Source organism: Sus scrofa, chromosome 6, assembly GCF_000003025.6.
Source record: "Sus scrofa isolate TJ Tabasco breed Duroc chromosome 6, Sscrofa11.1, whole genome shotgun sequence".
Classification (NCBI taxonomy): Eukaryota; Metazoa; Chordata; class Mammalia; order Artiodactyla; family Suidae; genus Sus; species Sus scrofa.
This window is the reverse complement of record NC_010448.4, coordinates 101,850,395-101,874,996: the sequence shown is the minus strand read 5'-3', so window position 1 is coordinate 101,874,996 and position 24,602 is coordinate 101,850,395. Positions and strand designations below refer to the sequence as shown.

The window sequence follows — 24,602 nt, the reverse complement described above, 5'->3', positions numbered from 1 at the left end:
ATCTGCACCTCCGCAGAGACCAGAGCCCTGGATTCAGATTCTTAACCCACTGGGCCACAGCAGGAACTCCTGAAATTTACATTCTTAAGCCCCCTAGCTAATGCAAATGCCCACAGCGATCAGTGATGTGTATATTCTTATGTCCAATAGTACTCACTTTTCATACTTACCCTTTCTGAGATTGTGACTTTCTCTGCCAAAGGAAAATAAAATCTTCCGGGCTACACTTTAACTGTGACATTGTGACAATGAGATACATGAGTTAATGTGTAGTAATGTATTTCAGAAAACTCTCTCACACTCAAGAGAGCTGGTATTATTCTTATATTTTCCACATTGTCTTTACATAAACTTAACTGCTTAAACTGGAGGATTTCATTTTCTACACTTGTTTGGGTACTAGAATTGCAAAACTAGTTACTAGATTTTTTCAGAGACTTCACCTTCTACCTAGAATAGTTGTTATTGGAGTTCCCTGGTGGCCGGCATTGTCACTGTTGCAGCTTAGATCACTGTGTGGTTCAGTCCCTGGCCAGGGGAACTTCTATATGCCATGGACACAGTGCCCACACCCCCCCAGCCAAAAAAAGTTGTTACTGTGGATAAATTTAAAATTCCCTCCTTTTTGTAATTTTTTAAAGAGAGATCTTAAAACCTTGAAAATAGCCTGAACGGCATAAACTCAATGGTTATTTTTAAGTGGTTGACTCATTTCTTTGTAACCTGCAACCACACCATAGAGGAAGACTAGCAGCTAAAGAGAAAAGAAACAAGGATGAGGCTCAGGAAGCAGTAAGCTGTTTTGTGTTATTTTCAGTACTGTTCGTTGGGCAGGTGATTACAGACAAGCAAAGCAGCACAAAGGATCTTCTCTCCAGTTCCACCCCAGGGACCGGCAAAGCCCAAGACAGAGAGCTGATCACGCAGAGCCGGAGGCCCCACGTGCATTTGACTATTAAGCCTGGAAGGTTAAGTGTGATCCCACTAATTCCTAAAACCAAAAGCTCTGTGCTGATTTGTATTATAACCAAAGGGAAGCCCATCTTGGTCCTAGGCCAAATGAAGTCCTGCCAGCCCCTTTGAAACCTTACAACTTGGAGTTCCCATTGTGGCTCAGTGGGTTAAGCCTACTATCCATGAGGACGCGGGTTTGATCCTTGACCTCACACAGTGGGTTAAGGATCTGAGGTTGCTATGAGTTGTGGCATAGGCCAGCGCCTACAGTTCCAATTCAACCCCTAGCCTGGAAACTTCCAAATGCCACAGATGTGGCCCTAAAAAAGAAAATAAATAAATAAATAAACCCCCACAGCTTTATACTGAAACAGATTTAAGGAGGAGTTTAGCAGATGCATTTATTTTTACGGCTGAATTTTCTTAGGATTCTGCCAATGTGGCACCTACCTGTCAAGTGCGGGGATCAATTAACTTTCTTTACTCTTTCCAAGAACTTAGCAATATCTCTGGTCCTTACTGTAGACTTTCCATCCCAGAAAGATCATGAAAGATGCTCGGCTTTCCAAATGGACTTACCTTTACTTCCTTAGAGCAAAAGGCCACTTCTTTGCACACACCCTTTTCTGTTCAAGCCTCAGGAGCCTCCATCCCACAGCCTTCCTCAGACAGCGAGTGTGAAGCCCATTAAACCACATTTAAATATTTAAAGGAGCACGTTCGGAGTCACGATATCTAGAGGTTTAGAAAACAGTCTTGGGACGCCTCGTGGTCCCATATAAAGTGAGTCAAGCCGCACGCAAAGGAAACTTTGATTAAAATGACAATGTATTTCAAAGCTGGATATGTTTTATTTATAAACAACATTTAGATACAGAGGTTAATCAGATATTCTCAAAGATCCCCAAGGTATTAACACAGACACACCAGAGAGGAAAGAGAGTGTGTTTATGTGTTTCTGCCATATGACAACCAAGTCCAAGGCTGATTCTACTCAGATATCCTAGCAGACAGAGTGTCAGATCATTTGCAAACTACAAGCAGTGGGTTTATTTGTGTGTGTGTGTGTGTGTGTGTGTGTGTGTCTGTGTGCGTATACTCTTGAATAATTTCCCCTAATATTTTATTCCTATTAACTATGCGGTATAGTTCTACTCAGTTATATGACTTCAGGTCACCTTGAACTCATTCTTCAATTGTCATGAGAACTATTCAGAGAAAATTATGAATAAACCACATTTAAATGTTTACCCCTCTGCTCCCTCCCACAGACATCCTCCCTGTGAACTTATTCCATCTGTGCATGGTGTGAGATGGTCTAAGAGAACTAATAAGAGACTGTGTTCATCCATTTCTCAATAATATCCCTTCTGGAAAGTGTAACATGTTGGAATTTTAGAAGCAGATCTTCATATCTGTCACCCTTTAGATGCTGATACTTTGCTTTTTAAAAAAACTATCAAATGTAGACACTGACACCCCGAAGCCAAAAGATCTCTAACAAAGGCCAAATTCTCCCTCTGTTCCCAATAGCTCCAACTCAATAACTGCTGCAAAGCCCAGGAAATGGGATGCTAAGGACATAGAAAACTATGTGTTACCCCCATGGGGGTGAAGCAGAAGTCATTCTGCTGCGGAGATGGCTTTATTCACTCACACACACGCTTCCATAACTGCATTCACAACACGGTTGCTCGACTGTTCCCACTGTCTTTTGCTGTTCCAGAAAGTTGAGAGAATGATTTTCCCATTTGAAGCAACATTCATTCCCAATACATATGATTTTCATAATCTCAAGAAAAATGTAATTCGTGGGTGGGACAAGGAAATTTCCTATTAGCAAGGTACTAGTGCAGATGCATAGCCTGAAGGCCCCACAGCATTTATAAGATCCAAGAGCTCCTCCCAAAGGCACCATATACCATCATCAGGCACTACTGTATCTCCAGGATGCAACCTACAATTCTTGCTGCTCTTCAAGGGGTTGCTAACATTGACAACTCATGCATATAGATGTACCTGTCTTATTTTCATCTTGAGATGGAAAAAGTAATCCGTAATATTTCCAAAGGATTTCTGCACAGAGAGTAAATACCGAGTATCAAACAACTGAGAGATTTCAGACTGAATACAGGAAAAGCGAAATTCCTCCTTTTTAAAAAAGTAATATAAATACACACCTTGTTAAGATCCTGAGGGACTTGGTCTTAGGATTTGCTTTTTGCTTAATTTGATCTTGGACCTGAACCCACTTTATTAAAACCTTCAATTCCATATTTGAGGGGCACTCAAACAATATTCCTTCACCCTTCCAGCATGTCTTTATAAAATATTATACAGATCTCAGTACTGCACTCAATGTTTCAGCAAAAAAGGACTGCTGGTTAAATTCACAGAAAAAATGCACAAAAGGCAAAATTAAATAAACAAGACAGAATCATTTAAAAAAAAAAAAAGATTTTAAAAAGGAATTGTGCTGCAAAACTACTTTTGCAATTACAGTGTCGTGTTTGGCCCGACTATGTTTCCGAGGCACTGTGTTTAAACAGAATCGTCTAATGCACTTTTGTCAGAACAGTGCATCCAACGAGGGGCTCGTGCAAGTTCATCCTACTGCTAGGTGCCTATGACACTTTGGTTTGCTTTACTGGCAACATTTTGGCGACACATCCTATACTAAGAGGAAGGCTGAAGACCAAGCAGTGTGACAAGGGCCGAATCCACGGTGTTACTTCTTCTCATGCTTCTTGGTTAACTCCCCTACGCCCCGCTGGGGGCTGCCCTGGGTGCCGCTGGCTCTGGCTTCCCTCCGCCGACTCTCCTGGGAGACCTGCTGCACAGCGCGCAGGATGGCATTCTGCACGATCTGTTTGCTGGCGTTCTGCAGCTTCGCCTCTTCAGGTTCACTTCCAGGTTTCTCACCTGGCCAAGAACATGGAAGGGAGGCGAAAAGAACAAAATCAGTTTCAGGAACTGTGCCAGGCAAGGGCAGATAAGAAAGGAGAGGCTAAATATACACAAGGCCTCTAGAGCTGCCCATGTCAACTGCGGGGAGCCCCGCAGCACATACAGCTATTATCCCCCATCTCCCTTTCCAAGGAAATCTTCATTCTTTGGCCCCAGTGATATGCCAATGTATGTTCTCACATCCCAGAATCCTCTGCTGCCAGCGGTGGTCATGAGACACAATCCTGGCCAATGAGGACCTTGGGCAAGTCTTCAGAAAGGGAGGGACACATGCCCCCTTTGGCAGCTTCCCTTTCTCCCTATGCTGAAAGCAGACGTTGTATCTTTAGGTGCCACAGCCATATTACAACCAAGCATGGAGATGAAAGCCAACATTTGGGCACGGTTGGGGAGAAGAAAAGAGCACATTTGGAAAGCAGCATCTAGCATGGGTACCAGCCTGGACCACATGCTTCTGGACTTCTTTATATATGACATAAATAAACTTGTGAATCTGCCATTGGTCAACTTTTACCTTACCTGCAGGCAAACATATGCCTAATAACTTCAGCGGACCTGGAGAAGAACAGCATATCACCAAATTCCTATTAATTCCTCAATGCTGCTCCTGTCAAAGCACCCCAAGCAATGAAACCATTCATTCCTCAGAATCCATCCTCCCAGGTCTAGAACAGGGGGTGGCATACTTTTTCTAAGGAGGACCAGATAAGAAGCATTTTAGATCTGTGGGCTGTACAATCTCTGTGACAACTACTCAACTCCACTGTCATAGCAGGAAATGAGCTGTAGATAATGCATAAATAAATGCTAGGGCTTTGCTCTGATAACTTTCTACACACACACACACACACACACACACACACACACACACAAAAGCTTCAGGCCAGATGTGGCTTAAGGGCCATTGTTTGCCAACCCCTGATCTAGAATTGTGGGGAATTTCTGGTCAGAAGGCCAATATTGATTTTTCTCCTTCTTCCTTAGTTAAAAACAGGGCAAAGCCTTGATTTTATGTGGGCAGCTGTGTAACTCAGTATAGCTAGGTTCTGATCAGTGAAGTGGAGGTTCATTTAGTGAAAATTCTGGAAGAATTCTGGAAGAGGTCTTGAAGAGGAAATAGGCAGGTAATGGCCCTCTGCCCTCTCCCCAGTCTACTGCCTGCAACTCTGACCCAATGCTCTTCTCTATAGGGGCTCTCTCCAACCATGAGGGAAACTTTAGAATGGAAACCATTTCCAGGGACTTGGGAGGAAAAAGTTAGAAGGAGCTTAACCATCCAATGACCAAGAAGCCACCACATCAGACCTGAGCTTCCTACCTTCAGGCCTTTTTCATGTTAGAAAAAAATAATCTACTTTATTTGAGGCACTATTATTTTGAACTTTCTTTTATTATGCAGCAAACTTCTTACCAATGTATACATGGCAGAATGATCATGAATCTAACACCTGGCTAAAGTGCAAGTGTGAACATTTTAAATTCCACTTGTTTATATTTAGAGTGATAAACAGAACAGGCATCAGTCCTTATTCAAAATCATCCCTTCAGATATTTCCTCTATGCAAATATTCTCCCATAAAATTGTATTTAAAATGAGGGGTGGGAGTTCCCGTCGTGGCGCAGTGGTTAACGAATCTGATTGGGAACCATGAGGTTGCGGGTTCGGTCCCTGCACTTGCTCAGTGGGTTAACGATCCGGCGTTGCCCTGAGCTGTGGTGTAGGTTGCAGACGCGGCTCGGATCCCACATTGCTGTGGCTCTGGCGTAGGCCGGTGGCTGCAGCTCCGATTCAACCCCTAGCCTGGGAACCTCCATATGCTGCGGGAGCAGCCCAAGAAATAGCAAAAAGACAAAAAATAAATAAATAAATAAAATGAGGGGTGGTTTTTCACTAGCATTTTTTTTTTTTTTTTTTTTTTTTTTTTTTTTTTTTTTTTTTGTCTTTTTGCTATTTCTTTGGGCCGCTCCTGCGGCATATGGAGGTTCCCAGGCTAGGGGTCGAATCGGAGCTGTAGCCACCGGCCTACGCCAGAGCCACAGCAACGCAGGATCCGAGACGCGTCTGCAACCTACACCACAGCTCACGCAACGCCGGATCGTTAACCCACTGAGCAAGGCAGGGACCGAACCCGCAACCTCATGGTTCCTAGTCGGATTCGTTAACCACTGCGCCACGACGGGAACTCCTCACTAGCATTAATTCATTAACAACAGAATGTATATTATACCCATGAGAAAAACATCACACAAGAGGAAATGGCATCATTCTGGAAAATCAGATATATCTTTTCTTTTTTGACATGTAATTTGTCATTTGTTCAGCATTTGTGTCACTAGCACTATCCCCTGAGGGATTTGCAATCTAAGAAGGAAGATAAATCTATTCAAAACTAAAAGACAATCCTCGCCCCCATTCCTCCAGAAAAGCAGTATTAAATGATCCATCTCCACCAAACCAAGCAGAGGAGGAGTCCAATTGAGAACCTCGACACATAACAGACTGAAAGTTTAAACTGGCAGAGAAGGATACTTTGAAAATTCTCTGTAGAAAAAGAGTGAACAGTAATATCAAGAGACACTAGGGTATAGCAATTAAGAATATGCGTTTTCAGCTGTATGGAGGTTCCTCAGAAAACTAAGCATAGAGTTACCATGTGATCCAGCAATCCCACTCCTGGGCATATATCCAGACAAACATATAATTGAAAAAGATACACGTACTGCTATGCTCATAGCAGCGCTATTCACAATAGCCAAGACCTGGAAACAACCTAAATGTCCATCAATGGATGAACAGATACAAAAGATGTTATACACACACACACACATGTACACCACTGGAACATTACTCAGCCATTAAAAAGAACAACATAATGCCACTCACAGCAACATGGATGGACCTAGAGATTATCATACTAAGTGAAGTCAGTACGACAGAAAGACAAATACCATATGATATCACTTATATGTGGAACCTAAAATATGACACAAATGAACCTATCTACAAAAGAGAAAGAGACTCAAGGACAAGGACAACAGACTTGAGGTTTCCAAGGGGGAAGGGGTTGGGGGAGAGATGGGGTGGGAGGTTGGGGTTGGCAGACATAAGCTATTGCACATGGAGGGAATAAACAACAAGGTCCTACTATATATGACAGAGAACTATACTCACTGTCCTTATGATAAACCATAACGGAAAAGAATATTTTTGTAAAAGAATGTAATATATATGTAGGTATAACTGAATCACTCTGCTATACAGGAGAAATTAATACAACATTGTAAATCAACTATGTTTCGATAAAAAAATTTTTTTAATTTAAAACAAAATAGAGAGTATGTGCTCTGAAGCACTTCAGAGCTGGATCCAAACTCTTTCTACCACTTACAACCATGTGATCTTGGGCAGGTCACTTCACCTCTCTAAGCCTGTCTGCACATCTTTAACATGAGCAAGTAGCACCTATTTGAGGAGGGGTGCTAGAAGATCCAGTAACATAGCACCTATTCAGCACTCAGTGTGGTTCCTGAGCACTTAGTGTCCACCACTCTGTATTGGTTGGTGTGTAGACTAGATGGTTGTAACAGAGAAACTGAAAAACAGAGCCACTCACATGGGAGAAGAGGTGTTGCTTGCTCTGTCCTGGAACAGCCTGGGGGTCCCCAGTGTGCAGGTGGTCTGCTCCCCCAGGTCCTCTCAACAGTCTACCTCCTGCCATCTCACTGCTGCCATTTCCTACTGCATTGTCCTCAACTGCATGAGTGGAGCTTATTAACCAATATCCTACCTGGGGCTGGAAGGGAGCCAAGGAGAAAGTGGAGGGCAGGCCATTGCCTTTTAAGGAACTGTCACAGATCCTGTAAACATCACCCTGCTCACTTTTTACTGGAGAAAACAGAGTCACATGATCACACCGGCCACACAGGAGACTATGAGATAGGGTTGCCAACCAGGAAACCATACACCTGGTGACAGCTCAGGGAGGTTCTACTGCTAAAAGGAAGAAGCAATTACTTCCATGCATGGGCACCGCTAAACTGAAAAGGCAGAATGTATACCTGCAGCAGGTCACATTTAATCTTCAGGGAGCCCTGGCTCCAACCACCAGACAGAACAAGTGTGGACCGTGTTCAAAAGGTGCCTGTGTTCTCCAGGAAAGAGTATCTTAGCCAAACCAGCTCTGCAGTGATGCTGAAATAAATGTCCCTGCTCTGAAGTTACTTTTCAGTCTTTGGTGGAGGAAGGGAGAAACTTAGGATAAGAGTAAGCTGATTCCTTAATAACAGAGAGAGAGAAAAAGAAAAGCCTACTCTAAATTTAGCTGCAACCTAAAATCCTAGCTAAATCACCTTCCCGTCATCCATCTGTTATGAAGATAAATGGATTAAAAAGTCAAAGGCAGTCTGGGCAATGCTGTGTGTGGAGGATCCTTTAGGCGACCTGCAAGGTCGGTTTAACCCTAACTGCCCTCTGTACCTTTTTGCTCTGGGTTGTGAATATCTGTCTACACTGAATGATGTGGGACAGAAAGAGCTGCAAGCTGGCTGGGGCAGAGAAAGAGAAGAGTGAAGATAAGGGTAAAAGCCACTCAGAGCTTCTAAAGAAGAAAACAAAACAAAGCATTCTATATGGAACCACAGAAGATCCTAAAGCACCAAAGTAGGCCTGAGAAAGGAGAATAAAGCAGTAGGCAACCACACTTCCTGATTTCAAGCTAGTTTAAAAAAAAATTTTTTTTTTTTGGCTGTACCCACAGCATGTGGAAACTCCCAGGCGTGGGGTCAAACCTGCACCAGAGCAGTGACATGGCCAGATCCTTAACTGCTAGTCCACCAGGGAACTCCTTTTTTTCTAAGCTATTTTATGACACTGTAGTAATCAAAACCACATGGTACCAGCATAAAAACAGACACACAGACCAACAGAACAGAATAGAGAGTCCAGAAATAAAGCCATGCATATTTGGTCAACTCATATTTAACAAGGGAGCCAAGAAAACTCAATGGAGAAAAGCCAGTCTCTTCAATAAACAGTGCTCGAAAAACTGGATATTCACATGTAAAAGAATAAAACTCGATCTCTATCTTACACTAGTCACAAAAATTAACTCAAAATGGATTAAAGACTTAAACATAAGACCTGAAACCATACAGCTCCTAAGAGGAAACATGGGGAAAAAGCTCCTTGACAAAGGACTTGGCAACAAGTTTTTGGATAAAAGCACAAGCAACAAAAGAAAAAAATTAAAAAGTAGGACTACATTAAACTAAAAAGCTTCTCCACAGCAAAAGGGGTGGAGGATCTGGCATTGCTGCAAGCTGCAGTATAGGTTGCAGATGTGGCTCAGATCCTGCATTGCCATGGCTAAAGCACAGATCTGCAGTTGCAGCTCTAATTTGACCCCGAGCCTGGTAACTTCCATATGCTGCAGGTGCAGGTCTAAAATGAAAAAAAAAAAAATGAAAAGGGTTAATATTTAAGATATATAAAGAATTATACAACTCAGTAACAGAAAAACAAGTAATCCAATTGAAACATGGGCAAAGGACCTAAATAGACATTTTTCCAAAGAAGATATTCAAATGGTCAACAGCTACATGAAAAGATACTCAGCATCGCTAGTCCTTTGGGAAGCGCAAATCAAAACCAGAATGAGATGTCACCTCATGTCTGTTGAGAATCCTATCGGCAAAAAGATGAGAGAGAAATGCTGGCAAGGATATAGAGAAAAGGGGGCCCTGGTGCACTATTGGTGGGGTTATAAATTAGGTAAACCACTATGGAAAACACCTTGGAGTTTCCTCCAAAAATACAAAATGGGACTACCATATCATCCAGCAATTCTGAACGCATGTCTGGAGAAAATGATAGGAATATTTTGAAAAGATACCTGCACTGCTACACTCACTGCAGCATCATTTACAACAGCCAAGTCGTGGAAACAATATAAGTGTCCATCAAGAGATGAATGGGTAAAGAAGTTGTGAGATATGTGTACATAGACAAAAGATAGATACACATGCACACCCAGTACTATACTACTGAATGATGGAATACTATACAGCTATTAAAAAGGAAGGAAATCCAGCCATTTTAACAATATGGGTGGATCTTGGGGGGCATTATGCTGAGTGAAATAAGTCATACAGAGAAAGAGAAATACTGTATGATCTCACTTATATGTAGACTCTAAGACAAAAAACAAAACAAAAACAAAAAACCCAGGGATTTTCCGTGGGTTAAGGATCTGGCATTGTCACTGCTGTGGTGAGGGTTCAATCCCTTACCCGGGAACTTCCATATATCATAAGTGCAGTCAAACAACAACAACAACAAAACCAAACACTTAGAAGAAGAGATCAGACTTGTGATTACCAGAGGTGGAGGATGGGAGTGAGGGAATTGGATGAAAGTGGCCAAAAGGTACAAACTTCCAGCTACAAAGTAAATAAGTACTGAGGATTTAATGCACAACATATGATGACAATAGTTAACACTGCTCTATGGTACATTTGAAAGTTGCTCAGAGAGTAGATTAGAAAATTCTCATCCCAAGGAAAAAAATTTTCCTTTTTTTTTTTTCTTTAACTCACCTCTTTTTTTTCTCATATCTTTGTAAGATGATGGATGTTAACTAAACTTACTGCGGTCATCATTTCACAATTTATGAGGTCAAGTCATTATGCCATATACTTTAACTTTTTATGCAGATGTATGTCAACTACATCTCAATAAAACTGAAAGGAAAAAGTTACATAAACCTCAGATACATGTTGTATGTTAGGCTCTTAAGCCTGCAAGGAGATATACTCTCTTCTGCTGCCTTAAGATTTTTTTTTTTGGGGGGGAGGGGTTATTACCATGAGGATACATGTGTCAAAGCCAAACATCATGGAAATATCTGGCTGAGTCTTCCATTACAATTCGGAAAATGTAATGATCCAATATAGCTCCAGTGATTGGATTATCTAGATTATTCTCTGCCAGTGGAGAGTTTCAACTCTCCATCAGCTACCAACTAACAAGGCTCCCTTTTCTTCCAGTGCGGCTCCCTGATTTCATGCTACAAGTTTACCCTCGTTTCTGCTTACCCCTGACGTGTGAGTTTACACACTGCCTTCTCTCTGAGAGCACTGCAGCTAAATATCTGCTTGCAAATGCCTGCTTCTGGCCACCTCTTCAGCTGAAATTCCTGAGTGAGAACCTAAAAGACTCAACTACCATCACCCCCTGAAATCACGACTTCTCTTCTCACCAGGCCAGGCATTGACTGAGCACCAGCCCGCAGCTCATTCTGGCCCAGTCGGGCTGGATCAGTAGGTAAGAACACAGCTTCTTAGGAGGAAGGGACCCCCTAGGCTCCCTGGGGGGGGGGGGGGCAGAGCACGGGATGGGGTTGGGGTTTTGGGGGGAGACAGGCGTTCGTCCAGTAAAACAACCAACAAGGGCTCCTCTGGTGTCGCGTGAAATGCTGGGGTATTTGAGAACGTCCCCATGAAGACCCCTATTGTAAGTAAGAGTGAAAAAAACTTTAAAACCCAGCAGAAGGCAGAGTCCCATTAAACCTCAGAGTCTTGCCGTCTACTCACAGGCATTAAATTTACCTGAATTTAATGACTCGCCTACACGTTGTAGGTGGCCAACTGCCTAGTCTTAAATGATGCAAATGTCCTCTAGCCTAATTAGCATGTACGAAAGCACTTTGGTATTTCACCAAAGACGATGAATTGATTTAATTAGCTTTAAACTCAAAATGCTCAAAATAAATACACTGCAGTCAAGAACGTGATCAGCATCTTTCTACCTCCAACAGCACCCCCTCCCCCGCACACCCAGGCATCCCTGTGGTCAAGTGTCCCTAAGAGATCCTGCCCACCGCTGGGGTCAGCCTCCAGCAGGCTGCCCCCACCACCTGGCCACTAGCTCTCCCGCTGGCCTCCCTCCCCTAGATCCTGCTGTTCCACCTGTCCCCGGGAGAGGTGTCTGAGGACCTCCTGTGGACTATGGTTAATAACTGGTCTTAATTCCTTATTTAAATCCATTAAAACCATGCTTCTAAGGACCACCGGAAGAGCCTCCTGATAAAAATGTACACTGTTGTTTTCCTCTAAGAACCGAAGTGTCCTTACCTTTACGACATTAACCCTATCATAGTCCAGACATTAACCCTGTCATAATCCAGTGCGGTGGATTTTTAAGAAACGTCGGTATTCCCACTTTGAGGCAGAATCCGTTCAGTGATTTTTTTCCTCGATGGCACAGAATATGGCAGAGGTTGTATCAGAAGTGGCATCTCTACCTGTCACCTGTCCCCACTGGGTCACTAAATATGCGGATTATGGACATCCGGACCAGAGCAGCGCAGGGCTCTGCCACCACTGCCAGCCCACGCTCTGCAGCGCTTGGTGCTGCGGATGGTGACCAGGGAGCGTATTTTTCATCTTCCCCTCCGACTGCTTGAGACTATTAAGGCGGTATTATTATTCATCAGTGACTCGTATACGAAGCACAGAGAACAAGGACTTATTCTAGTTCCTTTATTCAAGGAATGATAGGCTATTTTCCAGCTCTGTAACTACCAGAATTTTCCTCATGTCAGCTTTCACTCAGCTGTGCCGTCAGCCAAGCAAGCAAGCTCTCCTGGCTGCCCAGCTTTGCCAGGCTGCACTGATGGGACCCCAGGGGGGAGAGGGAGGGCTTCCAAAGGGGAGGCTGGAGATAGGAGGCAATGAAGGTGTGTCGGGTGGAAGACACTTCCCATCACATTTGGGCAATACCGACTATCACCACTGCTGCCCCAATCCAATCAGGGACCACCTGAAGAATCACCCCCATTCTGCCTGCAACAGCCAGGCCCGTCATATCAGAACGTGGCAAACTACTCATGCAAACTATTTAAGTCCTCCTTAAAATGCCCTACAGAAGAGGCGATAAATCAGAAAGGTATTGATTGAGCATCTGTATGCAGGATGCTGCGAAGAGGACCACAGGCCACGAGGCCGAGGTGTTTCATTCATGCATCATTTCTTCATAAAAAAATCACAGAGCACTTCCTATAGGGCAACTACCAGGTGAGGTGTTAGAGATGAAAAGGCTGAGCCAAACAGTCCTGGATCCTGCCTACGTGAGTTTAGAATCTAGTGGAAGAGTCACGCGTTGATCAAATCCTCCAATGGGTTTCCAGTTTTCAGCTGTGACATGTGCCATGGAGAGGAAAGCAAATTTCCGATCCAGTCTAGGGACCAAGGAAGAGGACATGAAGGGTTCACAGGGCATGAACCAACAGAGCAAGGCACTGGGGGCAGGAAGGGAAGAAACGAGCAGGCAAAAAGATTAATCCCCAAGTGGAAAGTCCCCAGCATGTGTGGACCTGAGGGCCCCCCAGGGGAGGGGGAGATGGGAGACGCTGCAGAAAGTGGGCCAGCTCAGGTGGCACAGGTCCTGGGAGGCTGGGAGGCCTTGGGTCTTCTCCAGAGACTAACAGTGCAGGCATCGTCAAGTCTGCACCTGCAGGGAGGCTGGAGAAGCCTGAGGATAGTAACGGAATCGAAGTGGGAACATGTGGAGCAGCTCTTGAAAGACTGGTGAGATCTGGAATGGCTGACAGGAGAAAAGGGAATTCTCTCTCTGCCTCAGCAGGTAGGAGGACAGGGGACTCACTGGCTCACCGTGTCCTGGAAAGTCTTTACCTTGTAGAGTGACCTCGGTATTTTAGAACACAATTTAATTTAGATTACATGACTGGCCTTCCACGTGTTATTTTTAGGAAAGCCATAAGGAACTGTGCCAATAAAACTTGAAGAGCAGAGTTCCTGCTGTAGCTCAGTGGGTTAAGAATCTGACTAGGATCCATGAGGATGCAGGTTCCATCCCCAGCCTCACTCAGTGGGTTAAGGATCCGGTGTTGTGGGGACCTGTGGTGTAGGCTGCAGATACGGCTCAGGTCTGGCATTGCTGTGGATGTGGTGTAGGCCGGCAGCTGCAGCTTAGCTTCAACCTCTAGCCTGGGAATTTCCATATGCTGTGGATGCAGCCCTAAGAAAGATACAAAACAAAACAAAACTTGAAGAGGAAAAGATGATTTTTAAACTAGATATCAAATGTGAGTATTTTGGCCAAAAAGAACAAAGGTAATTTTGAAAAAAAGAACAACAAATGGGAAAGACTTCAATTTACCAGCTATCAATACCAGTCAGAAAGCTGCAGTAATGAAGGAAGTGTGATATTGAGATAGGGAACTGAAAAACTAGCGGACAGAATGAGGCCAGAAACAGCCCTACACATCTGTGGTCATCTGATTTACGAAAAACGTGACACTAAGGGAGGGAGGAAAGGACAGCATTTCCAAGCCATGGGTTTGGGCCTAGTAGTTACTCAAAAGGAAAAATAAAGAATCTTGACATCACACTATACCTAAAATCAGTGCCAGGTGGATTTCATGTCTGTATTTGAAAAGTGCAGGAGGGACCCAGGAATGACAATGCAGAGGGAAAGGGAGACCAAGAGTCTGTCCCCAAACTAGGGTGTGCAGGACACTTCACACAAGCATGGTAAGATGGCCAGTCTCTACATCAGACCACAGGGCAGGAAGGGGACAGAGAGCGACCACCCTGGGCTGCCTTCTCATCTCTTCCAATCAGCTCATTTCTCCGGAGTGGCCATGCCACCTACTGCCGGTTCTCCCCTCCCAGAGCCACCAACAACCCCAGCCCGCCCAAACCGTGGGCTCCTGGATCCCTCCTGCCCAGAGATGTGCCAGGAAAGGAGAAAAGTAGGGGGACGCACAGCCCAGGAGGCCACTCTGAAAATATATGAATCAGGTTATTAACGGGGCAGAAAAGGTAAGCATCATGCAAGCCCAGGTGTTAAAAGAAAGCGAACTCAAAGCAGAACACACCTGGGGATGCTGGGCATCTGGGACTCTCACCGCCACTCTTGGGGCTCCGCCCCAGGCATTTCCGCCCACCACCCACCTCCGCTCCCCACAACGCCTCCAGCTGGGCCCTGCCCCGTTCGACAGCCTCTGCTGCCCCCTGGTGGCACCTTCTGAGGTTGCTGTGGACCGGGGATGGAATGTTCTTCGGCAGGGAGCTTGCGTGCCCTGGTTTTTGGATGGAGGGGGCGGAGGGAGAGAGGGAGGAGGGGAGAGAGAGAGAGAGGGAGCGAGAGAGCGTGTGTGTGTGTGTGTGTGTGTGTGTTTAAGTGTGTGTGAATATGTGCATAGTGTGAGTGTTGGTAGGGGAAATCTTTGATTCATGAGACAAGGATGTGATTTTATTCTTATCAAACACACTCTTAAGAGTAACTAGCGCAGCCATGGTACTTTCTGACCACAGAAACTCTCGCAAGGCCATTAATAGAGTTGTCCTCCCAGGAGCTCTGGAGCAGCTGGAACTACAGTCCAGAGGTTTCCTGTCCTCATTCTGATGAAAATTACTTGCCCTAATTACCAGATCTCTTAAATATTTAAGGAAAGATTCCAAGTTCCTAGGCAAAACTAGCCACATGCTCTTCCTTCCTACTCAAAATGGAAAGGGAGGGGGAAGGGCGGGTGGAAGGAAGGAAGCGAAGGCGGGAGAGAGGGAAGAAAGAAAGAACTGATATTAGCCCTCTGCGTGCTTTAAAAGAAATCCTTAAAAAACAAAAACAAAAATGACTCTCTTGGTGTCCTCCCTAAATCTGAAGAGCATAATCCTCACAACCACCATTTTTCTGCTAAAAAAGGAATCGAGCTCCCAGCTGTAACAAATCATCAGAAAGTGCAAGATTAGATTTTAACTAAATAATCTCGCAATAATAATTCTTCATCCCTGGAAGATGTGGTTCTACAGCAGGGATCCAGGAAAGTAAAACAGAGGAAGGTTACCTACTGACAGAAAGGAAAAGCTTTCCTACACTCCTTAAAGGAGCAGCTCCTGACCTTTTGGAGCCTATTCCTTTGTCATGTCAAAATATTTCACATAACCCCTCCTGACACAGTGACAAAAAGAGGTTATGAATTCAGTAATGCTTGTAGATGTGACTATTATTCATTGCAACTGCCTTCATACATTTTTGAAAAATTGCAAGAGTTCCAGAGTTCCCACTGTGACTCAGTGGTAACAAACCCAACTAGAATCCATGAGGATGAGGGTTCAATCCCCAGCCTCACTCAGTGGGTTAAGGATCTGGCATTGCTAGGACTGTGGTGTAGGCTGGCAGCTGCAGCTCCGATTGGACCCCTAGCCTGGGAACTTCCATATGCTGCAGGTGCAGCCCTAAAAAGCAAAAAAGAAAAAAATAAAGAAGGAAAGGTAAAGAAAAAATTGCAAGAGTTCTGCAAGCCTGTGCATTCCAACCACAGAAAGTGTGTGAGCAAACACAGCATCCTTGTCCCCTGAAAGTGCTCCATGGCCCGGCCCCTTCTTGCTCCCACATGAGCCCAGGGATGTCAGAAGCAATGAAAAGCAGGCAGAGGTTATTACAAAGGAATTCCTGATGGAGGAAGGTGAGCAGAAGCTAGGGCATTGTATGGAACCAAGCCTCTCACCAGTCATCCTCCAGTCTGCCCACTCTCCAACAGTCACCCAGGAAACATTTATTCAATATCTAAATGTGCCAGGTTTGCACAAAGTGGGCCAGGTTTTCACCTTTAGGAAGGATGGGATGGCTAAGGTTTCTTAAAGTTTTTAAGGACTATAAAATATTTTAAGACTTAAGATGAATAGGGATAAAGAATCAATTCTCTCAAAAATTTTTATGGCCACACCCATGGCATATGGAAGATCCTGGACAAGGGACTGAATCTTAGCCACAGCTGTGGCAACGCCAGATCCTTGAACCCACACTTACGCAGCCACCCCAGCCAATGCAGTCGGATTCTTTACCCCCTGTACCACAGCAGGAACTCTGAAATTCTCTCAGTTTTTTAAGTGGAGAACTGGAGACTCAGATATTGTATGAAGTCGCTCTCTGGAGTCCCACTCTGTACATCCCAGAGCTAGGGTTAGAACTGTCTGCTCTGGGGTCTTTCTACGGCACCTTCCTGTGCCACCCAGTCTCCAGAGGGCAAAGGAGTTGGCAACCCTGGATAGAGCCCAAAGATGAACTCGTCTCCGCACAGAATGGAAACCACATACACACATGCCCCAGCTCACTTCCTCATGTTTTTTCCATATCAAATCACTGTCTTGTCTTTACACCTTCAGTATGTCCTTCCACTTCCTTCAAGAGCAGCCAGAGGAACCGTTTAAATGGAAACCCTACATGGCGCCCCACGGCACAAATCTTCCCTGGTCTCCCATCACAGCTCGAGGGAGAGCTCCACCACTCACTGTGGCCTGCAGGGCCCTGCTGACCTAGCGCCAGCTCTTGTCCCACTGCAAGCCCTCCCTCCTTCTCTCACTTGGCTTTGAATTCAGTTCATCACAGAGAAGACCCAGGGTTGAATGTAGGAATAGCCTGTGAGCTCTCACTGTGTCTAAGTATGCTCGGGCTGTTAAAATATAAATACCATAGACCGGTATTTACGGCTCTGGAAGCTGGCAGTCAGAGATCATGGTGCTGGCACACTCGTGTCTGGGGAGGGCCTGAGTCTTGGTTCCCAGGTGTCTTTGCGCTGTGTCCTCACATGGTGGAGGTATGAAGCCATCTCTCTGGGGCCCCTTTTGTAAGGGCACTAAACCCCACTGACGAGGGCTCCACCTTAAGGACCTAATTACCTTCCCAAAGCCCCACCTGCTCATCCTACCACTTTGGGGCGTCAGGATGTCAACCTATGAATTTGGGGGAAGACACAAATGCTGAGCACGGAGCCCTGTGGCGCCCTGAGTCAGCATATTTCCTCACCTACAGAGTGGACACAACAATAGCACCCCCCTCAAGAGCCTGTTATGAAGATTCAATACATGAATATTTGTAAAATGCTTGGAACCATGACTTAGGGCAAAGAGCACCAAAGAGACTTAAATAAATTAAAATGCAAAAATAGAAAGAGCTTGATTTGGGGTCTACCTGGATTTCAAGCAGTCCATCTTTGTCTAAAATTCAAAATCTTTACATGGAGCCTTGGACCCCTTGCAGCAATGCTGCGTTCAGCTTTTTGACCTCAGTCCTGAGATGAAAAGCCTTCCCCTCACAAGGGCTCTTTGAAAGTCTCTCATCAGAGGGGATGAATGACCGAGCCGCCGTTGAAATGAACCTACTACCCATCTGCTGGTGGCAGTGTGGCCTGAGCGGATAGTCCGCCTTCCCCCCTGGATGATCGGCTCCGAGGGCCCGGCCCTGGGATTAGCGCAGGGACATTCAGTTCTTAATCAACGGAGGACCCTGGCATTGGTTTCCCAGTGTCCATTTTCCAATCTGTTCTGTCTTTCCCTCTCTCTCTGCTCCCATTAACTTCCTGCTCCTGGCTGCCTTTGCCCCATTTTGCTGGGGCACTGCCATCAGGGTTCCAGCACAGGAGGAAACAGCAGAGGAGAAGCTCTTTGGGCACCAGCTTAGGCCTTCCATGCAGAAAGCGCCCTGGTGTAAGGACCTCCGAAAGGCTGCTCCAATTCCCAAGCTGCCTGTAACCAGACCAGTTATCACTTTTGAATTTCAGAGCAAACTGCTCTCATTGCCCTGTTTCCCAGTTTTCTCCATTATCTCCTCCTGTTGCAGCCCTACAAGGCTCTCTCGGGGCAGCTCTCAGTGCCTTGCTTTTGGTTGCAAATACTTTTCAGAGCAAGAGAGGGCATAAAGTCCCTTCAGGTGTTCACTGGTGATTTTGCTCCTACTGGCCAATCTTCTACCATGAAAACACTCTCCACGCCTTTATCAGCTCCCTGAACCCTGTGCACAAACGTCTGTGATGAATCAGGTTCCTCGGGGCGGGGGAGGAGGGGAGAGGGAGGTGGTGTGGGCGGGGGGGGGGGGTTGCTCAGAGGCCACATCTTGGGCAGAGGAACCCCATCCGCCCACCAGCACCCTGTCCTAGAGGCCCTGAGTGCAAGTCCCACCTGCGGGCCTTTCTGAGCTCACAGGAATGAGCCTCGGCTTCCTCACTTGGCACATGCGAATAATTTTGTTTTTCAAAATAAACAACTTTTTATTGATGTATAGGTATAGGTGATTTAAGGTGTGTGAGTTTCAGATGCACAGCACAGTGATTCACATATATTCTTTTTGAGATCTTCAATTATAGATTATAAGATATTACACATAGTTTCCCTGTGCTATACAGTAGGTCTTTGTTGTTTATCTATTTTATGTATAGTAGTGTGTATCTGCTAATCCCAAATGCCTAATCTCATTTATCCCTCCCCCACCTCTTTCCCCTTGGTAACCATAAATCTGTTTTGTAAATAAGCTCATTTGTACCATTTTCTTATATTCCACATGTAGGTGATATCACATGATCTTTGTCTTTGTCTGACTTACTTCATTTAGTATGATTGTTTCTAGGTCCATCCACATTGCTGCAAATGGCATTATTTCATTCTTTTATGGCTGAGTAATATTCCATTGTGTATATATGTACCACATGTTCTTTATCCATTCCTCTGTCAATGGATGCTTTGATTGCTTCTGTGTCTTGGCTATGGTAAAGAGTGCTGCAGTGAACATTGGGGTGTCTGATTTTTTCCAATTAGAATTTCACCTTTTCCAGATACATGCCCAGAGGAGTGAGACGACAAGTCATTGTTACTTCACTGACACATTGGAAAAAGAAATAATAGGCTGCCTTCTTCAACCATGAAGTTGAGTTTCCCTTGGGCAACATTCTACTAGATGAAGCTTTGCTTTTATTATACCTTTTTCTGTAACCATGAAAATCTTGGCTCTCGTTATCATGTTGGGGTTAATTAGAAGAAGAGAACAGGTGGCTGGAAATAGAAAAGGAAGTGAAGAACAAGATCAGATGTTTTATGTCTTTTTATCTTTCCAGTGATATTTCAGAAGGAAAAAGAAGCCGAAGGAAAATAAAAGGACGTTAAACGCATTTGTTAGACCCATGTCACGGGGACTCATTCTGTGCACCTCACCCTGGGTCTTAGCCTCAAAACCCAAGTCACGGCACAGCTAAGGTCCTGAGCATTTTGTCTGAGAATCAGATTCAGAAAAAAGAAGCAAAGAAGGGAGGGAGAAATGGGGAAAAAGAGAAAACAGTATTGCTGAGGATGCAAATAAGCTCCCCCAAATAAAATTAAATTACATGCATCTGATTGAAATTGTAGATAGTTCCTTAAAATATTTCTAGCACACAAACTATGGAAAGGAGAAATTAACCATACAAGACACAATTATAACCAGTTTAAGACACAAGAGTTTAAATTAACATACTCTTTGAAGTGCTGCCATTTTTGTTTTAATCTATGAAAATAATATATTTGCCTGGGTTTTGCACAGAGAGATTTGTGACCTAAATTTCTTCCATCTTTTTTTTTTTCATGAAGTCTCACATTCCTCAGCCACAAATTCTCCTACCATAATTTGTTAGCTTGATGAACCATCACTCCATATATGAACTAGACATTGACAGGATCTCAGGCACCACCTCTCCTTCCTACTGAAGGCAAAAAAATCTCTTGAACTTTTTCACAATCCTTCTCTGGCTTTTCTTTAATATTTTGCTATATAATGTTGCCTGTAGCTATAATTTGATAATTCCGCAGCTATATGGCATCCCATTTAATGAATAGATCAAAATATTTAATCTATTCTAGTAATAATACTAGAATTGGGCTAGATTCCAACTCTTAGCCATGATGTATAAGGCTGCTGCAAACTTTCTTGACCTTGCCTACGGAGGCACATGTGCAAGAGTTGTCAAGATCTTGAAATGAGAGTAGGTTTCTGGTTTGTGGACAAGAGGCACGCTCGAACTCACTAAATACGGCCAACTGGTTATTGAAAGGTGCTGTGTGAATCTACACCTCCAACAGCAATGGGCATTCCCACTCTTCAAAATCCTAGCCAGTACCTAGCATGTGCCATATTTTTTAAATTTCCTATCTGGTACCCCTGTAATTACGTATCATGGATTTAATTTGCATTTCCCAGATAACTTATGAAACTGAGCATCTTCTCAGAGATTTATTATGATTTCCCCTTTTATGAAGCATCGGTTTGTTTCCCCATCCTTCTCTTGAGTGGTTTGCATATATTCTGGATTCAACACCTTTCCCAGTTGTATGTCTTTTCCCTCTGTGGATTCTCTTCTTCTTAACTCTGTGGTTCTCTTAATGAAGAGAAGTTGTGATTTTTAAGGTAGTCAAATCTATCATATTTTTTTCATTTGTGGGAAGTGCTTTGTTGTGATCCTGAGCTCATGAAGTTATTCTCCTCTGCTGTCTTCTGAGAACCAAAAAATTTCTGTTACACTTAGGACTTTAATCCACTTGGAATTGACTTTAATGCATGGTGTGAGATAACGATGTGATTTCATGTATTTCCCCATGGATAATGAATTGCCTCAGAATTAAGTCCTGAAAACCCCTCTTTTCCTACTGACATGTGATGGCACCTTTGTCATAAATCAAGTGTGCACAGACGTAGGGATCTGTTTTTCAATCACTTATTCTTTCCAACTAGACTATTTGACTTGTAGCAGTTTCTTCGCCTTAAATATTATTGCTTTATAACGTTTTTTAAAAATGTGACAAAAATGAATGTGACAAAGTGGACAAGGGCACCCAGAGAAGACCACCCTTCCAGCTCTGAGACTGCCCTGGAACAAGACCCATTTATAGTCATGAACTCATATTGAGGACAGCTGTGTGCCAATGATGGAAGCAATACTGAGATGGAGCTCTCCAAGGTCTAGGGAGACCTGGGAGGGATCTGAACCACAGACTGCCCCAAAATGATGTTATAACCAGTAATAGAAGGGTTTGTGTATAGAAGGGCCAATATCGGAAATGCTGTGGCACAGTGAAAATGAATCCCATTAGTATCCATGAGGATGCAGGTTCGATCCCTGGCCTCATTCAGTGGGTCAGGGATCCAGTGTTGCCATGAGCTGTGGTGTAGGTCACAGACACGGCTTGGATCCCAAATTGCTGTGGCTGTGGCCAGCAGATGCAGCTCCAATTCCAACCCTAGCCTGGGAACTTCCAGATGCCTCAGGTGTGGCCCTTAAAAAAAAAAAAAAAGCGAAAAAATAAAGGGGGGTGGGGGCAACATAATTCTACAGACTCCAGTCAAAGTTAGATACAATAACAAATTATGTAGTTTCATGGCCACATCGTCTCACCGGGCCTATTTATTAGCATCTTCTCTTAGAAAGAAATCCCAAAAATCAGGAACCCAGGGCCGGGGCAGGTGGATCTCACCTCTTGGTTCGCTACATAAGGATTCAGAACAATCGAGGCAATGCTGTACTCTGACTGCTCTCTCTGCCCTGGCCAAGAGGGTTGGGCTTCCCAGAGGAGAGAAATGACATGCAGAGTCATTCAAACATTCACTGAGCACCTACTGCATCTGAGCAATGTGCTAGCATTAGGGATCCTGAGATAATCCACATTTCCTGGTCCTCAATGGTCAAGAAAGACACAGAACATAATCTGGTTCTATTACCAAGCCTCTGAACCCCCAGCCTAGTTTGACCCAATCTTTCAAATCACAAGAGAAATGCCTTCCTAGGTGTATTACATAAATATGAGGATAACTGTTTATAATAAATATTCAAATGCTTTCAATAGTTGAATGTGATATGCACATGTCACATCATGGTATACTGCAATTAAGACTGAAGGGCTTCTTTCAAATTCTGCTCTGAGTTCAGAATTCCCATTTTGCACAGATTTCTCTTTAGAAAGACCTAAAATCAGCACTATTAGGGTCAAAATGAGGAAGGGGGTTGCTTAGTCATGGCACAGCCAACAGAAAACAGAGAACAAAGAAGAAAATGATAAAGAGGATGCTCTTTTACAGAAAAGATCAGATCGCAGTGACCGACCACAGGCAGGTCACAGACCCTCAGGATGGTGGGTGGTCCTCGACATCCAGCATCATCAGAACCACGCAGTTAGGTGAAGTTTACAGGGAAAACGGTGCAGGATGCAGCTCAGGAATTTACATCTTTAGTCACAACTGCAGGACATTCTGATGCAGTTTCAGATGTTATTTTAAGCTCACCTTCAGTCTATACTCACGGAGCATGAGCAAATTCAGTGCACCAGTGACCATTTTACTGTTTAATTCCTGGGGATAACCACGCAAATGATTCAAGCCCCCAAGCATGAGAAGTGCCTTTTCCATTTACTGAATTAGCTAACTGCCAAATCCATATGGCATTTTGGGAAACACAATCAGCTATTCATCTTCAACAAGGTTTGAACAATTCATTTCAAAATTCTAACTGTTGCTTCAGCTACTCCCTTTCTCTAGGTTTCCGACCAGGGTTATGGAGATTAGTATCATTTCCTGGGTTCTCCTCTTTAATTACAGTTGAATTTGTCAAAGCAATTGGGTTCTCAGACAGTGTAAGAAAGAGCTTTCTGTTGAGGGGAAATGGAACTGCTTCTTTAACAATCTTCGGATCACTGAGAAATGGAAATAAATCAAGGAGAAAATATTCAAATTCTACTTTGTTGTAAGGCCAAAAACATCTCTGACCAGAAGCACTGTCAAGTTGGAAGCCCTTACCTATGGAAAACTTCCTTCTCATATACATGCCTTAAATTCTTTGTAGGTTAAGGTCAAGTTGTCTTCTGGGCAGCCTCTAAGCTATTCATTCCAGTACTTGATTGGAATTAATAGGTATGGATTAAAATGGATTTAAGAGATAAGAAAATTGAAAGACCCCCTTCAAATATCTGAAGCATTAGCAGATAGGGTTTTCGTTTGTTTGTTTGTTTTGTTTTTGGTTGTATTGGGCCGCACCCACAGCATATGGAAGTTCCCAGGCTAGGGGCTGAATGGGAGCTGTAGCTGCTGGCCTACACCACAGCCACAGTAACCCAGGATCCGAGTCACATCTGCAACCTACATCACAGCTCAAGGCAACACCAGATCCTTAACCCACTGACCAAGGCCAGGCATCGAACCCACATCCTCATGGCTACAGTCGGGTTCCTTATCACCAAGCCACAACAGAACTCCCAGGTAGAATATGTGCAAATTATTTTTTTAAATGCTGGCAGATAATGTTATCAACATGTGTGCTCAGAAGGCTGAGCAATATGACCCATCTGGTATGTGAATCACATAATGTACTGGGCAGTTTATTTTAAAAATCCAATAGTACAATAATTATGCCTTTTTAGAAAACTGGGAAAGGGGAGGAGGTTGTAATTCTATCAAATGAACAGAAAAGATGATAAATATTTGAATATATATCATGGGCAGATATTGCACCTATATTGGGGATTTATTCTGTTTGCAAAGAACATAGCATGAGATGAAAAAAACAACAGTTGAAAAAAAACTCAACTCCTATTTGAACTTAAAATGCACACAGAGGAGTTCCCATTGTGGCTCAGAGGGTTAAGAATCCAACTAGTATCCATCCGTGAGGATGCAGGTTCGATCCCTGGCCTCCCTCAGTGGGTTAAGGATTTGGCATTGCTATGAGCTGCGGCGTAGGTCACAGACCCAGCTCAGATCCAGAATTACTGTGGCTGTGGCATAGGTTTGCAGCTACAGCTCCAATTCGACCCCTAGTCTGGGAACTTCAATGTGCCGGGGGTACAGCCCTAAAAATAATAGTAAAATACAC

General features: G+C 44.0%; 1 protein-coding gene across 11 annotated transcripts in view; it reads right to left on the bottom strand.

Annotated features, from left to right (window-relative positions):
• The window catches only part of AKAIN1 (A-kinase anchor inhibitor 1), an 86,708-nt gene continuing 63,889 nt past the window's right edge, over positions 1,784 to 24,602 (bottom strand). For 9 of the 11 annotated variants that reach the window (XR_002345040.1, XR_002345041.1, XR_002345034.1 and 6 more), the window contains one exon: positions 1,784 to 3,876. Coding sequence is in view for 2 of the 11 variants with exons in the window: in XM_021096130.1 (XP_020951789.1) it covers positions 3,683 to 3,876 (194 nt within the window). In the remaining 9 variants the exon portion in view is untranslated. Of the gene's footprint in view, positions 3,877 to 19,410; positions 19,768 to 24,602 lie in introns of those variants that run through there. The other 2 variants (XR_002345039.1, XR_002345032.1) reach the window with 2 other exon arrangements.